Here is a 14541-nt window from a genome sequence, read left to right on the forward strand (position 1 = left end):
GCTTATAAATAACCTTTCATATAACTTGGTTCTGAGACACATGACCACTAATGTTGTTTGTTCTGATATAATTTCAAAGGGTTTTGTTTGGTACATCTGTCAGTCAGCCTTAAGCTAGCAAAGACATTGAGCCAGGCCAAGCGTCTGTGGATGCATTTTGTTATGTAAGAAGTGTGTAAACATGTTTCAAGGGATCAGTTTTATGTGGGGGGTATCAGAAGGGAAGTAGCTGTGTAGTTGTAATGTTTCAAGGAAAATAATAAAGATTGTAATCAACATAAATGTTGTGTTTCTACTGGTACCACACCCAGCTGAGGCCTAGTATTGTCGTTGGGTCCCAGGCCATAGGTGAGTGATGGTTGGAGGGGGTTCATGAGCTGGGGGTAGGGTCATCAGCAGCAAGGGCAGGGTTGTGCTCTCAGCAGGCCCACACTTCCATTGTTGGGTCCCTTGATCAGACACTGAATGCCTCTGAACAAGCCGATACCCGCCTCCCCCACTATACCCCCCTCCCTCACCACACCACCCCAGGGAAGCCTGCAAGCAACCCCACACAGGTTTACCTTTTGCATGTCAATCCTCCGCCAGCCATTGGGTTAATAATCTTTTAAAATGAAAACAATTAAACTAAATCAACAAAATAGCAGTGGCAGTGGAATGAGGCCTTCAATGGGCATTAATTGGTCACTTAAGGGCCTTAATTGAGGTAGTATGGGAAAGCTGTCTATGGACCTTCCCAACATGGACTTAATTGGGGCAGACAGAGATGGGAATGTGGTGGGGCTCCACCCAACTGATTAAATCCCACCACCCCCCCTCCCCCCCCCGCCCCACCAACTACTAAACTGGCCACAGGAGAGCATTAAATTCCACTCAAGGGTTTCCTTAACTCCCTTCAAATGTGAAATGTAGGATACTGATATTCCAGTGATTTGTGAACCTGGACAAGAGGTAATCAAAGAAGGTCAGATTATTCTGTACGTTAAAGTTACCTCCAATCATTTACATGGCACATAATGTTAAAACTGGTTACACAAGCATAAAGACAGCATCAAGTAACACATACATTCTTTAAATCCAAGATCCTTTGCGTCAAGGCAAGAGAATAATGGAACTTTTGATCAGCTCCTTCATAGCTCTTTAAGTTTCTTCTTGTTCATGCATGATCTTCCTCTAAACAAAGTTTCTTAGGGCTTCCCTGACTGCAGTGCCAGACTTGCCTCAATATCTTCTTTTAATATTTTACTGTCAGTTGCAGTGATGTAAAAGTTAAGGAAGATCCAAGTTATCCAATTACCCACCTTTTCTAGGTAATAGAAATGGACAGTTGGCTGTCTGGTATGTGTGACTCATCTTCCCTAGAGGATAAACCAGGTGCAATCCTTCACCATATCCCGTCCTTTTAGCTCACTTATTGCAGACCAGGGATAGGCTGCTTTTATCAGTGTCTAAACTTTCTTGAAATCTTGCTTCACACAGCCACCCCTTGGCCTTCCCAATGATTTCTCACAGCAGCAGCCCTCTATCAGCCCTTTCTATATATATTTTTAAAGAATTTTTTAAAAATCATTTTTTAATCCTTTTCCCCCAAATCACCTTCCCTGACACAGGGCCATCTGTCACTTGTTTCTATGTTGTGCTTTCAGAGAGCGCTGACCCTTGTTCTGCTATTAACACATTCTGTTATCTTACCTTCATGCCACTAACAGCACCTTCTTTAGTCTTTAACACTAACATTAACTGTCCCTTTGTCTTGCATCCATGACATCTTTGTCAATCTCTCCTGAGCTCCCACCTATCTCTGATCCTCTAATGCTCTATTTTGCTCCACCTGCTCTTAAACAGCATAATATCCATCGCATTTCCGCTTTTCTTTAAGCTCTGAAGAAATCATATGGACTCAAATCATGAACATTGTTTCTCTCTTCTCAGATGCTGCTAGACCTGCTGAGTTTTTCCAGCATTTTCTGACGTTATCAATGATTGTTTCTTTGCTCATTCCATTTTTATTATTTATTTTTGGGCTCTTCCAGTGATGTCTGCAATAACTGTCTTCATTTTAAATTCATGAAAATTCAGCGATTTCAATGTAAAATGTCCTAAGGATCAATGTTAATCCTTTTAAACCCTTCAGGGACAAGTGCCCATTTGTTTGTACTGTCAAACATTTTACTGTAACTTGGCAGTTTTCAACACAGAGTCAGATGTCTGTGGCAAAGTGTTTTCCACTTGCTTTGTAATCAAATGTTTTTGCATGTGTTTGAATTTTGTGCTCTCAATTATGTGCTGTACTGTCTTTGCTAACCTTGCCCTGCAAACAAACTCAGCTCAGTAAGATAGCCCTCATTTGGTTCCGATCATAGCTAGAGCATCTCCAGCAATTGCTTCTTCTCCTTCCAACCTCAAATCACTTTCTATCCTTGGTCCCTTCTTCTTCATTGTCTATATGCTGCCCAACTTCACCTGAACGCATGAAGTGGCCCTGCAAAACTGCTGTTGCCACCCATGTCTATCTCTCCAACCTCTTTCAACTTCTCCACTGCCAATGTGTTGTCAGACTGCTTGGTTGACATCTAATCTAGGAGGAGCTGCAGTGCCTTGCTGGTAAACATTGAGAAGAGCGAAGCCAGTATCTTTGGTTCTCGCCACAAACTCCATATGCTCACCTCCAGTTCTATGCTCTCTGGCTATTGTTTCAGGTGAGCCACACTATTGCACCCATGGTTACTCTATTTTACCCTTACTTAGCTTTAGGGTATCCAAATTATCTTTGTGACAAAGATCACCTCTGTAACATTGCCTGTCCCTACCCCACTGTCTGCCCATTCTCTACTAAACCCTCATCAATGCATTTGTTTCTTCCAGACTCAACTGCTCTGATTGTCTCCCAATCAGCCTCAAATCCTCCAACCTGCATACATTTCAGTGCATCTAAAACTCTGCTGTCAGCATCCTATCCTGCACCTGGGTTGCACACATATCGTTGCTCTCTTTGTGACCGACTTGATTAATATTCTCTCATCAAGAAGGCAGACCATATTAGATTTAGTAATGAATAATGAGTCAGACTTGGTTAATAATCTAACAGTGAGTGAACATTTATCTAACAGAGAGAATAAAGGGTAGGTCAAGCCTAATGAACCTAATAGAAATTTTGAAGAAGTAACAAAGTAGTAAGAGAGGGGGATGTCAGAGATCATTTGTTAATGTATGACTTAAGGGACTTATAGATTTTTACTAGACAAGGGCAGAAAAAGGATATGGAGCCAAAGCAGGTAGATGGAGTTATGATTCAGGTCAGCTATTGATTGGCATAACAGGCTCAAGGAGCTGAATTATCTACTCCTGTTCCTATGTTTAAATCCCTCGATACTTTCTCCTCTCCTTGTCTCTGTAACCTCCACCAGCCCTTGAATCCCATCCTGGAACTCAAGTTCCAAGAATAGAAACCACATTTAAGCAATCTGTCCAGCTTACAAGTTGTTCCTTTATGCCCTGACATTGGTGAGTCTGTGCTGAATCCTTCTAAGGCCAAATACCTTTCCTAAGGTTTGGCACCCAAAACTGAGCAGAGTACTCCCAATGAGGTCTGAGCAAAGCCATGTACAACAGAAGCATTACTTCCCCACTCTTGTTTTCCCAGATTCCAAAGGTAAAGGCTAACATTCCTTTTGGTGTTTTGATCTCTTTTTAGAATCATAGACGCATACAAAACAGAAAGAGACCATTCAGTCCATCAGCCTTGTGCTCTTCTTTGAAAAACATATCCAATAGTGCCACTGTACAGAGTGTTGCAGAGTAATTGGTAACACTGCACTGTCTGGAAGCATGTGTATCTATGTTGGTCTTTGAACAGGCGTGGTTCAGTGGATGGTGTCTAGACTGAGATGATGTTAGACACAGCCTTTAAGACAGGGGAAGGAAATTATTCAACTGACATGTTCTTCAGTAAGCTGCTGCCAAAGAACTCCACCACTGGCTTCTATTGGAACATCCCTGCTTCTTCACCATCCTCTATGACACCAGTGTAGTCTTCCTCATCTTGCTGTATGTCATCATCAATGGTGGCTTCACTTGTTGGCTCTTCGAGAAAAGTAATGCATCATGCAGCAAACCACCATCATACAGGGCAATCTTTGTGGGTTTTGTTGGAGACCTGTCCAGTCAGTGGAGTCATTGCATGAGGACTTCAATGCTGAATGTTCAAGAAGGGCTCTAGTTGACCTGTAGATCTGATTGTAGCACAGTTCAGACATACCTAAGTGGAGTCATGATTCAAGTGTGCAGGGAACAGTCCTCTTCCCCAAGCAGCTAGCCTATCATTTGCTGTTCAGGAGCAAAGAGAGGGGGATAGGTATTTGCCTGTGCAACTATCGTGCCTTTGGTAAAACTCACCATAACACAGGAAAACTGCACACAATCAAAATATATTTAGCATTTGAAAATATTGTCAGGAGGTGGTAAGGCAGAGTGTGGGTTTTAATGGACAGATTAGCTATGGTTTAAAGCACAAATGTGTAGTTGTCCTGAATGATGTTCTTGACCAAGACGCCATTAATGCGAAGTCTGGCTATGAATGAAACTCTAGGAGGTGAGTCCGTCTGATTTTCTGGTAACTGAGAATTGTAGAGTAATGTGATTTGCGGTGTGGCAATATGACTCATCTTCTTTACAACCCAAATTTTCCAGTATCTGTATTGTTGAAATTGGAATTTAATTTGGGAGATGCACGTAAGGAAGCCATAGGCAGAATCCTGACATGCACAGTCGGAAGCTTAAACTTCTGATAAGGTGGTTTCCACTGCCCGGGACCCTCCACTAAAGCCTCCAGAGAGTTAGAACTTACCTCCAAAATTACCCTGCAAATGTTACACTGATTAATACCTGGTCTAACTTATAAGTTAACCAATGTAACTGAAATGAGCACCACAATCGACCCCTAAACACCCCATGACCTGACCCGTCTACACCCCCCAACCTGACTACCACCCAACTCAACTCTCCCTCCCATCACCACCCACCAACCCGACCTGACTGCCCCCCTTCACCTCCTGACCCAATCCAGCTACCCCCTGAACTGACTCTTTCTTCCACTACCACACCCCCCAGTCTGACTCTCTTCCCACTACCACACCCCCGAACTTGACCCTCTCTCACTACCACACCCCCGACCTGACTCCCTCTCTCAACACTATGCCCTCAACCTGACCCAACAACTCCCCTCTCTCACCATCTCTTCCAACACCAACCAACTCCTTGCCCAACCCCATCTGACTCTCTCTCCCAGCACCAGCTCTTACCCTTAATCCAACCCTACTGTTCACTCACCCACCTACTGACTTGTTCACCCACCTGCTCTCTCACCCACCCTCTTGCCCAACCGCTCATCCAGCCACTCACCCATTGAAAGAGGTGAGACCTTGTAGTAATTATGGTTTTATTTAGTGTGCAATGTATCTTTAAGAATAACACTTATTAAGGAAGATCACATGATCTGTAGTACCCAATGGGAGAGTAGCATGGGGCTACCTCATCAGTCAGTGTAGAGGTAGAGATGGAGTTGAAAGCATACATGTAGGGCAGGATTTTCTCCCCATCAGGGGTGAAGTTGAAGGGTGGGCACGTACAGGTGCACTTTCAATTGGCGCCTCCAATTGGGGGCGCGGCACCATTTTACATGGGTGGGCCAATTAAGGCCCACCCAGCGTGACATCCGCACGGAAGTGCTGTGCGCTCCCTATGCAGGCAGGGGTGTGGAATCCCTGAGCGGAGAGTGCGCTCTTTCACGCATGTGCACTAGAGAGCGCATTCATCTCCCTGAGGTTAAGTGCAGCCTCAGGTAGATCGGCTCAAAATGTGAAAAAGCTCAAAATAGAAAAATAAAAGTTTCCTGACATGCCCCCTCATATGACACTGTCACATGAGTTGGGACATGTCCATAATTTTTACAAAAACTTTATTAAAAACTTTAAAGACCTACATGAAACCTCATCCCGCCCATGGATGAGTTTTCATGCTTTTTCTAATGCCTGCAGGGACTCCTGGCCTGCCCGCCAACCTTAAGGTCATTGACAGGTTGGTGGGTGCACAGCTGATTCTGCTGCACCCCCGCCTACCGGAAAATTTAAATTTAAATTTAAATGGGGCGCAATAACGTCGGGAGTTCCGCCTGACGTCACCACGTGTCATTTTACGCGTTGGCGAGCGGGCCCCACCCCCCTGCTAACTGACAGGAAAATCCTGCCCATAGTTGCTGCTGAGTATGTTTTAAATAAACTTAATGTTTCCACCCAAGAAGTGCCTGTGGATTAACTCTATCACTAATAGCACAACTCAGCCACCCTACCAGAGACCTTTAAAAACGTATCTGAATATGGCAGCTGATGTTGTAAAAAGGGTGTGTCCTCTCTTCGGCTGACTTCTCCCACCCCATCGGTCTTCCATAGGGATGGCTACACTGACCCATCACTACTGTAGCCAGGATCGTAAATCCCAGCTGAAAAATTGCAAATAGGTAGGGTCGTCGAAACTTTCATGGGCAGTGGCAATGAGCACAGCATTGATGCTGACAGGAAAATTTGGGCCTTAGTTTTAAATAACCCTAAGAAATTATATGAGTCCTAAGAAAGCAACAGTAGAAATCAATTTAAGTATTGTCACCAAAGCAGTAACTTGGTGAAGCGACCTGTCCATGCTTTATAGGACCTGTTCAATGGGTGGGTACCTGAGTTGAAAATGTGAAAAAGTACTTACATTTGGAGAAGAAAACTACCACACCATCCAGCAATCATTTACTCGCTAACTCAAATGGGAGAAATTTAAACTGAAATTTTGAGATAAGCCATGCAGTATTAAAGGAAAGAAAGAACTTGCATTTATATATTGCCTTTCACAACCCCAGGACACCTGAAAGCACTTCATAGCCAATGAAGCATTTTTGAAGTACGGTATAGACACTAAAATGTTGGGAACACAGCAGCCAATTTGCACGCAGGACGGCCCCACAACCAACAATGTAATAATGACCAGATAATCTGTTTCATGTTGTTGGTCAAGGGCTCAATGTTTGGCACAGCGCCAAAGAGAACTCCCCTTCTCCTAAACTATTGCCATGGGATCTTTTGCATCCGCTTAAGGGCGCACAGTCCTCATTTTAACACTTCACCCAAAAGCCAGTGCAGCACCATGGTGTGTCAGCATAGATTTTGTGTTTAAATTTTTCAAGTGAGACTTGAACCCACAACTTTCTAACTCCTAGGCAAGATGCTCCAACTGAGGCATAGCTGACGCCACAACAGAGTCCCTTATCTGATGGAAATCAGTAGAAGTGACTGTTACTTGCAGCTAAGTTGGGATTTCCTACGCCATGGATACGGCAAAATCTACATCTCAACAAAATTTGGTGGTTTCTTTTAAAAATGAGGATTTTTTTGTCTGAGGCAGTCCTTTTTTTTCCCTTCACAACAATCTGCGATCAAGAAACACCAATTTTAAAATGCTCCATCAAACAAAGCTGGTGCATAATTTGAAAGCTGGACATTTCCCAAGTATTTTGCAATGCCATCTGCTTGTTATTTTCCCTTTTAATGATGTCATTTTCATACTTCCTGACAGTTTATTTCCAGTTCCGAAGTAAAACCCCCACTAGTGTTGGTCAGATGTGGTAAGATCTGAGTGCCTCTGTTTCTCAAGTGTTGGTAAGTGTAAAAATTTGTGCTAACAGGACTGACCTCAATAAATTTAGTTCAATATAACTTTTCTAACATGTCCATGTTCCATATCCTGTTTATTTCTTTTTCACTGAGCTTGGTAACATATGAAGGCCTGGGCTGAATCTAATATTTGTGCTAATCACACTCCCAGAGATCTGCTTAGTTGCTGTAAAAATTCTGCCTGGTTTTTATTTTCTGTTTTTGAATTGTATATCCGGAGAAACAGACCTATTGGATTCCTTCTACCAAGAACTACTGGACAACACTTCATGAAGAAGAAATACCGTGAGTCAGATTGTCCTGAACATTCCCCAAAGATTAAACAGTTATTCAGAATGCTTAGTAACTAAAATCCGGAAATATTTCTTATAGAATACTGGTATTTTTAAGGTGAAAAGTCAATATCAAGGCTGCCCAGTCAACTGTGGAAAAACAGGAAATGTATGGGCGAGCAATCAAAAAGTGCGATCACACCCCAGCCAACTTGTAATTCTGTTGTATAACAGCACAAGTCCACTGATCATGTAGTAATATTTAAGGCTGTGAGCTTCAGAAGCAGATCGTAATTCAGTGCTGTCAACTGGGGATACACAAAATAGAGATTAATCACGTGAAGTTTATACTTAAATCGCCTACACTACTGCTCTTATAAAAGTTTGTGTATTTTTATAGTTAATAATTAGAGAAGTACTTATTTCCTGGTTTTTCTTTAACCTCAATACTAAACGCAGACTCTGACTTGTAAGCCTGTGTTAAGTTTGGAATTATCCAGACACTGAGGATGAGCGATTACAATATAGCCTGATTTTTGTGGTAGTAATGATTGCAAAACTGTCAGTGTTCTTTTTTATATTTTTCTTCTATTCATTTATGGGATGTGATCTTCGCTGATTAGGCCAGCATTTATTGCCCATCCCTAGTTGCCCTTAAGGTGATGATGAGCTACCTCCCTGAACTGCTGTAGTCCCTGTGGTGTAGGTACACCCACAGTGCTGTTAGGGAGGGAATTCCAGGATTTTGACCCAGCGACAGTGAAGGAACAGCAATAAATTTCTAAGTCTGGATGGTGAGTGGCTTGGAGAGGAACTTCCAGCTGGTGGTGCTCCCATGTATTTGCTGTCCTTGTCCTTCTAGATGTTAGCGGTCATGGGTTTGGAATGTACTGTCTAAAGAGCCTTGGTGAGTTTCTGCAGTGCACCTTGGAGATGATACACACTGCTGCCACTGTTTGTCGGTCGTGGAGGGAGTGAATGTTTGTGGATGTGGTGCCAATCAAGTGGGCTGCTTTGTCCTGGATGCTGTCAAGTTTCTTGAGTGTTGTGGGAGCTGCACTCATCCAGGCAAGTGGGGAGTATTCTATCACACCCCTGACTTGTGCCTTGTAGATGGTAGAAAGGCTTTAAGGAATCAGGAGGTGAGTTACTCGCTGCAGATTCCTAGCCTCTGATCTGCTCTTGTAACCACAGTATTTATATGGCTAGTCCAGTTCAGTTTCTGGCCAGTGGTAACCTCCAAGATTTGTATATCTGATTATCCCAGAGAAAAATCTCTTCTCCTCCCAATTAACCATCCCATTTACTTGGACATTTGCTTGTGTTCCCCCTCCCTCAAAGACAGGTAATCTTACCCTTCTAAATACTGTCCTTCTGTCCATACATTGATGATAGAGCTATGGAAGCTGCTGTTAAACCTTAACTTACCAGAATCTGAAAATTTCTGGGCACTGCATGGCTTCCTGGATGTTTCTTGACAGCAGCATCGGTATTTTTCTCGCTTGTGTTATGTCCCACTGGGATTCTACTCTGGAAAACAGTGTTATTCCCAAATTTCCCCAGGTAAACATTAGAGAGACTAAAACCATCATCTTTAACCCCTGCTGCAAACTCTGCACCCTTGCCCATGATCCCATGTTCCTCCCTGGACCATTGTCTTAGCTTGACTGTTTGTAACATGAAAGCCCTATTCAACCCCAAGTACATCTTCTGACCCCAAGGTCATTGCCTCTGGGTCAGTCGCTAACAGCACTCTGGGTTTATCTACACAACATGGACTGCAGCGGTTCAAGGAGGAGGCTCACCACCAGGTTCTTGAGGGCAATTAGAGATGGACAATAAATGCAGGCCTGGCCAGTAGCACTCACATCCCATAAACAAATAAAAAACATATATGAACCATCATGGAATCATGCCCCCCTCCACCCCTTAACTTTTTCTGCAAATCAAAAAAAAAACAATTATGTCCATGGAAAGTCTTTCTTCCATTCTTTGAAAACACATGGGATTGGACATTATGCTGGTGGTGGGATCCACACCCCTGGTCTAAAAGTTGGAGGCGAGCTCTCTGCCCCCACCCACGGCAGATTGTCCAGCTTGTCCCACGGCCATATACCAGCTGGCAAATCCCTGGTCCCAGTAATGCCATAGGGAATGATGGGGCCAGGCAAGGAATCCCAGAGGGAAGAGAGCCAGTACTTGAAGGTGAGTCTGGGCTCTCGATGGGGCCAGGCTGGCGGGCCCTGCTGAGAGGGTTCGAGGGGAGGATGTAAGGCAGGTGGGGGAGAAGGTGGGATGGGGGAGTGAGGGAAAGCTCAGGGGTAATACCTTGGAGGCCTCTGATTTTCACAGATGCTCCATGAGCTGTCTCTCCACCCTTTGCCTGGCCACCAGACTGCCAGGTTTCACTGGATAAGCTGGATACTTGGCGCCAGCCATGCTCTGCCACATGTAAAATCCCAGCAGTGGCAGAAGGAGACCCTTGAGTGGCCATTAAGAGAAAGGAAAGACTGTTTAAGTGGTGTTTTCTATGTATGTACATCTGGCAGAGACCAACGAGAACTCAAAAAATCCCATCAAGGTATTTTTCTAAGGAAGCAGGAGACAAAAAATATTGCGTTGCACTAACGCTAGTATTATTTTTCTGTTTCAGGAATCTCTGAAGGGGAGCAATGAGAGCTCCTTCTCTGTGGATCCTTCTTGTCGTGTGGATTTTTGTACAGACAGCTTCCTTTGAAGAGAATGCTCACCAGTACGATGCTTGTCAAAAGTGCAACTCTGATAACTTCTGCAACTGCTCCTGGGGGACTTTAGAGAATGTTCCATGTGTATTGGAAAATGTCTCCGTGTTTGACCTGTCTCACAACAAAATCTCACAGATTAAGGACACTGATTTCATAACATATGTGAAGCTCAAAAGACTTCTATTGCAATCAAATCAAATCCAGTCTATTGCTGACCAGGCATTCCAGCGCAACACACAGCTGGAGTATCTTGACTTGTCGAATAATCTTTTGACTCAGCTGTCGCAGAACTGGTTTAAATATCTTTCCAAATTACAACACCTCAACATTTTAGGGAATAAATACACAGATTTAGGATCAGGGGGAATTTTCTCAAACCTGGCACAACTCAGATGGTTAGAATTTGGCAATCCTTCTCTATCTCTTCTAAAGGAAGATGACTTTGTAGGAGTTACACATTTGGATGAGTTTATTGTAAAAGCAGAGAAGTTACTTGTGTATCAGAAAGGAAGTTTCAGTTCATTCAGAAATATAAGTCATGCTGCCTTGAGTTTGCATGATACATTTCTGAACGAACCAAGCCAAGCTCAGCAGATTCTTTTCGATTTATCGGGATCCACCACCCACATAGAGCTGAGAGACTTAGTATTTCCCGATAAAACAGACAATCTGCTATTTTCCACTAAAGGCAATGCATTAATAAGGAAGTTCACCTTCAGAAATGTTTCTCTTACTGACAGTACTGTGATTAGTTTTATAAATTCAATGAAAAACACAAAATTATCTGAACTAGTAGCGCAAGACTGTGTGCTTTCGGGAACGGGGAAATGGCGCAGAATAACTTCCCAAACAAACAGCTTTCTACAATCAATAACATTAAGTAACATATCCATTAGAAAGTTTTATTTATTTTATGAACTTTCAGGTATTGGTCCCCTATTAGAATCCATTAAAAAAGCCACATTTACAAAACTAAAGATGTTCCTGATGCCCTGCCATGTATCCAGAAAATTAAAAAATGTGCACTACCTTGATTTAACAGACAATTTGCTCAGTGACGGTATTATGCCGGAAACTCTTTGTTCAGGAGCTTGGTCTTCTGTGCAACATCTTATTCTGAGAAAGAATGATTTTAAAAACCTGTGTACAATAAGCTCAAAATTATCCACACTTTCTAATCTTACCCATTTAGATTTAAGTCAGAATAGTTTTCGCGACATAAAGACTTCATGCAAATGGTCTGAAAATCTACAATTTCTAAACCTTTCGAGTTGTAATATTAAAAGCATTATAAATGGTGTCCCTCCAAATGTTGAAGTATTGGATTTAAGTAACAATGCCATCAGCAGTTTTGACATTAATGTGCCTTCTCTCAAAGAATTAAATGTGTCCAATAATAAGTTTAAAAGTTTACCAGGTGGTGGCTACTTACCAAAGATGGAAATTCTGAAGATCAGCAGCAATAAACTCACTTCACTCACAGGTGAAGAAATCAAGGCATTTAAGAAGCTTCAATTTTTAGAGGCTGGAAAAAATAATTACATTTGTTCATGTGAATTCCTGTTTTATATGAATAATGACATAACAGTGCAACTGTTGGGTGGAACAGAAAATTATGTCTGTGATTCACCTCTATTTCTCAGGGGAATGTTTGTACAAAATACTAAGCGCTCTTTTTTTGACTGTCACACAACATTGTCCCTAGTCTTTCTGTGTGTTGGCATATGTTTGGCAGTAGCCATTGTTGGGATGATGTGCTACAAGTATCATGGGATCTGGTATATCCAAATGATATGGGCATGGCTGAAGGCAAAGAGGAAACCAAAGAAAGTGAGGAATTATGATCTTTGTTATGATGCATTTGTTTCTTATAGTGAGATGGACTCAGAGTGGGTGGAAAACTTCCTGGTAAGAGAGTTAGAAAGTGCTCATCCACCACTGACACTCTGCCTTCATAAGCGTGATTTCATCCCAGGGAAGTGGATAATTGACAACATTATTGATTCCATTGAGAAAAGCAGGAAATCCCTATTTGTTTTATCTCAACATTTTGTTCAGAGTGAGTGGTGCAAGTACGAGCTTGACTATACCCATTTCCGTCTATTTGATGAAAACGATGATACAGCCATACTTGTTCTGTTGGAGTCAATTCCAAAGGAGACTATTCCTCAGAGATTTTGCAAGCTGAGGAAACTGATGAATACAAAAACCTATTTGAAATGGCCACAGGATGAAGTAGAACAGCAGAACTTCTGGCTTTCTTTAAAAGTAGCATTAAAAGAAGGAACAAATGTAACATGAGGTGCACAATTTCTGTACAAAATGACTAATATACATCCAATTAGCCCCTTTAAAATAAAGACAAATATTGGTTTATAATGATGTGACTTATATGCACAAAAAGTATGGATAGCAGTTCATGTTCGAAATCCCATTTAACAGTAAGTGTGTCTTTTTACTGAATGCAGAACAAAAAGGAAGTGAAATGCAGCTAGGACAATAATGAACATAGGTACACTTGTAAGTTGTTGAACATAACACATATATTTTCATATACTTTCACATAAGTAACACATTTTTTAATGTATGTTTTTCAAAAATCTGCTCCATTCCATAATGTCCTGCTTCTTCTACTGCATATGTCCGTCAGAACTGACTGTCTCTGAGGATTTATTAAACTGGCTTTTCTTCAAGGATAAGTCAAGCCAATGAGCACTTACAGCCATTTCAACTAGTTGGGCATCACAGTTGACCTAATGGAGATTCATGACATAATTAAGGGCATTGAATACATAACATTTACACATAATATAACCTCATCAAATTATGGTTTTGACATCAATGACATGCTCTTCTTGAAAATTAGTCATCCATGGAAAAGAAAACCCCTCTTGCAGTACTATAGTGACTTACTAGCAGCTTCTCTGCTGTTGCTTATACAAATTTCTCTCTTATTAACATTTTCAGGAGAATTGTTGGTTACTGTTTAGCTTGGATGTGCTGAAGGTTTAACATTAAGCTATCAAACCTTCATTCACAGTTTGTATTGAGGAAACAACTTTATTGGCAACTCTTTGGGGTTGGATGTAAAAATATAAATATATGCAAAGTGTAACAATGAGATATACTTAAAATAAATGAATGTATACTGAACAGAGATGACTGAGAGTGGAACTTATAAAAGTATACAAAATATTCATTTTTTAAAATTCATTCATGGGATGTGAGCATCACTGGCAAGACCAGCATTTATTGCCCATCTTTATTTGCCCTTGAGAAAGTGGTGGTGAGCTGCCTTCTTGAACCACTGCAGTCCTTTTGGAGTAGGTACACCCACAATGCTTTTAGGGAGGGAGTTCCAGGATTTTGATCCAGAAATAATGAAGGAACGGCAATACATTTCCAAGTCAGGGTGGCAACTTGGAGGGAAACTTGCAGGTGGTGATATTTTGATGCATCTGCTGCCCTTGTTCTCCTAGTGGTAGATGTCACAGGTTTGAAAGGAGCTGTCAATGGAACCATGGCGAATTGCTGCAGTGCCTCTTGTAGATGGTACACACTGCTGCCACTGTGTACTGGTGGTGGAGGGAGTAAAATATTAAGGTGGTGATGAAGTGCTGATCAAATGGGCTGCTTTGTCCTGGATGGTATCAAGCTTCTTGAGCATTGAAGCTATATTTATTCAGGCAAGTGGAGAGTTTTCCATCACACGACTGACTTGTACCTTAAAGATGGTGGACGGACTTAGGGAAGTCAGGAGGTGAGATAGGTAGGAAAGTAAATTGTGAAGAGTTCATATGGGGTCTGCAAAGG

At 42.0% G+C, this 14541-nt stretch overlaps 1 protein-coding gene across 2 annotated transcripts; it reads left to right on the forward strand.

The window, feature by feature from the left end:
• The first annotated feature begins 7608 nt into the window (after window positions 1-7608).
• Window positions 7609-13881, forward strand: LOC121279250 (toll-like receptor 2). 2 transcript variants are annotated; one of them, XM_041190335.1, is made up of 3 exons: window positions 7609-7697; window positions 7933-7997; window positions 10638-13881. In XM_041190335.1, exon 3 carries the CDS (start codon window positions 10657-10659, stop codon window positions 13027-13029), a length of 2373 nt encoding a protein of 790 aa, XP_041046269.1. In that variant the 5' UTR covers window positions 7609-7697; window positions 7933-7997; window positions 10638-10656; the 3' UTR covers window positions 13030-13881. The 2 variants fall into 2 exon arrangements, with proteins under 2 accessions (XP_041046269.1, XP_041046258.1); XM_041190324.1 differs by having other exon boundaries at window positions 7939-7997.
• The last annotated feature ends 660 nt before the right edge of the window (window positions 13882-14541 follow it).

The sequence above is a fragment of the Carcharodon carcharias genome, chromosome 1 (assembly GCF_017639515.1).
Source record: "Carcharodon carcharias isolate sCarCar2 chromosome 1, sCarCar2.pri, whole genome shotgun sequence".
Taxonomy (NCBI): domain Eukaryota; kingdom Metazoa; phylum Chordata; class Chondrichthyes; order Lamniformes; family Lamnidae; genus Carcharodon; species Carcharodon carcharias.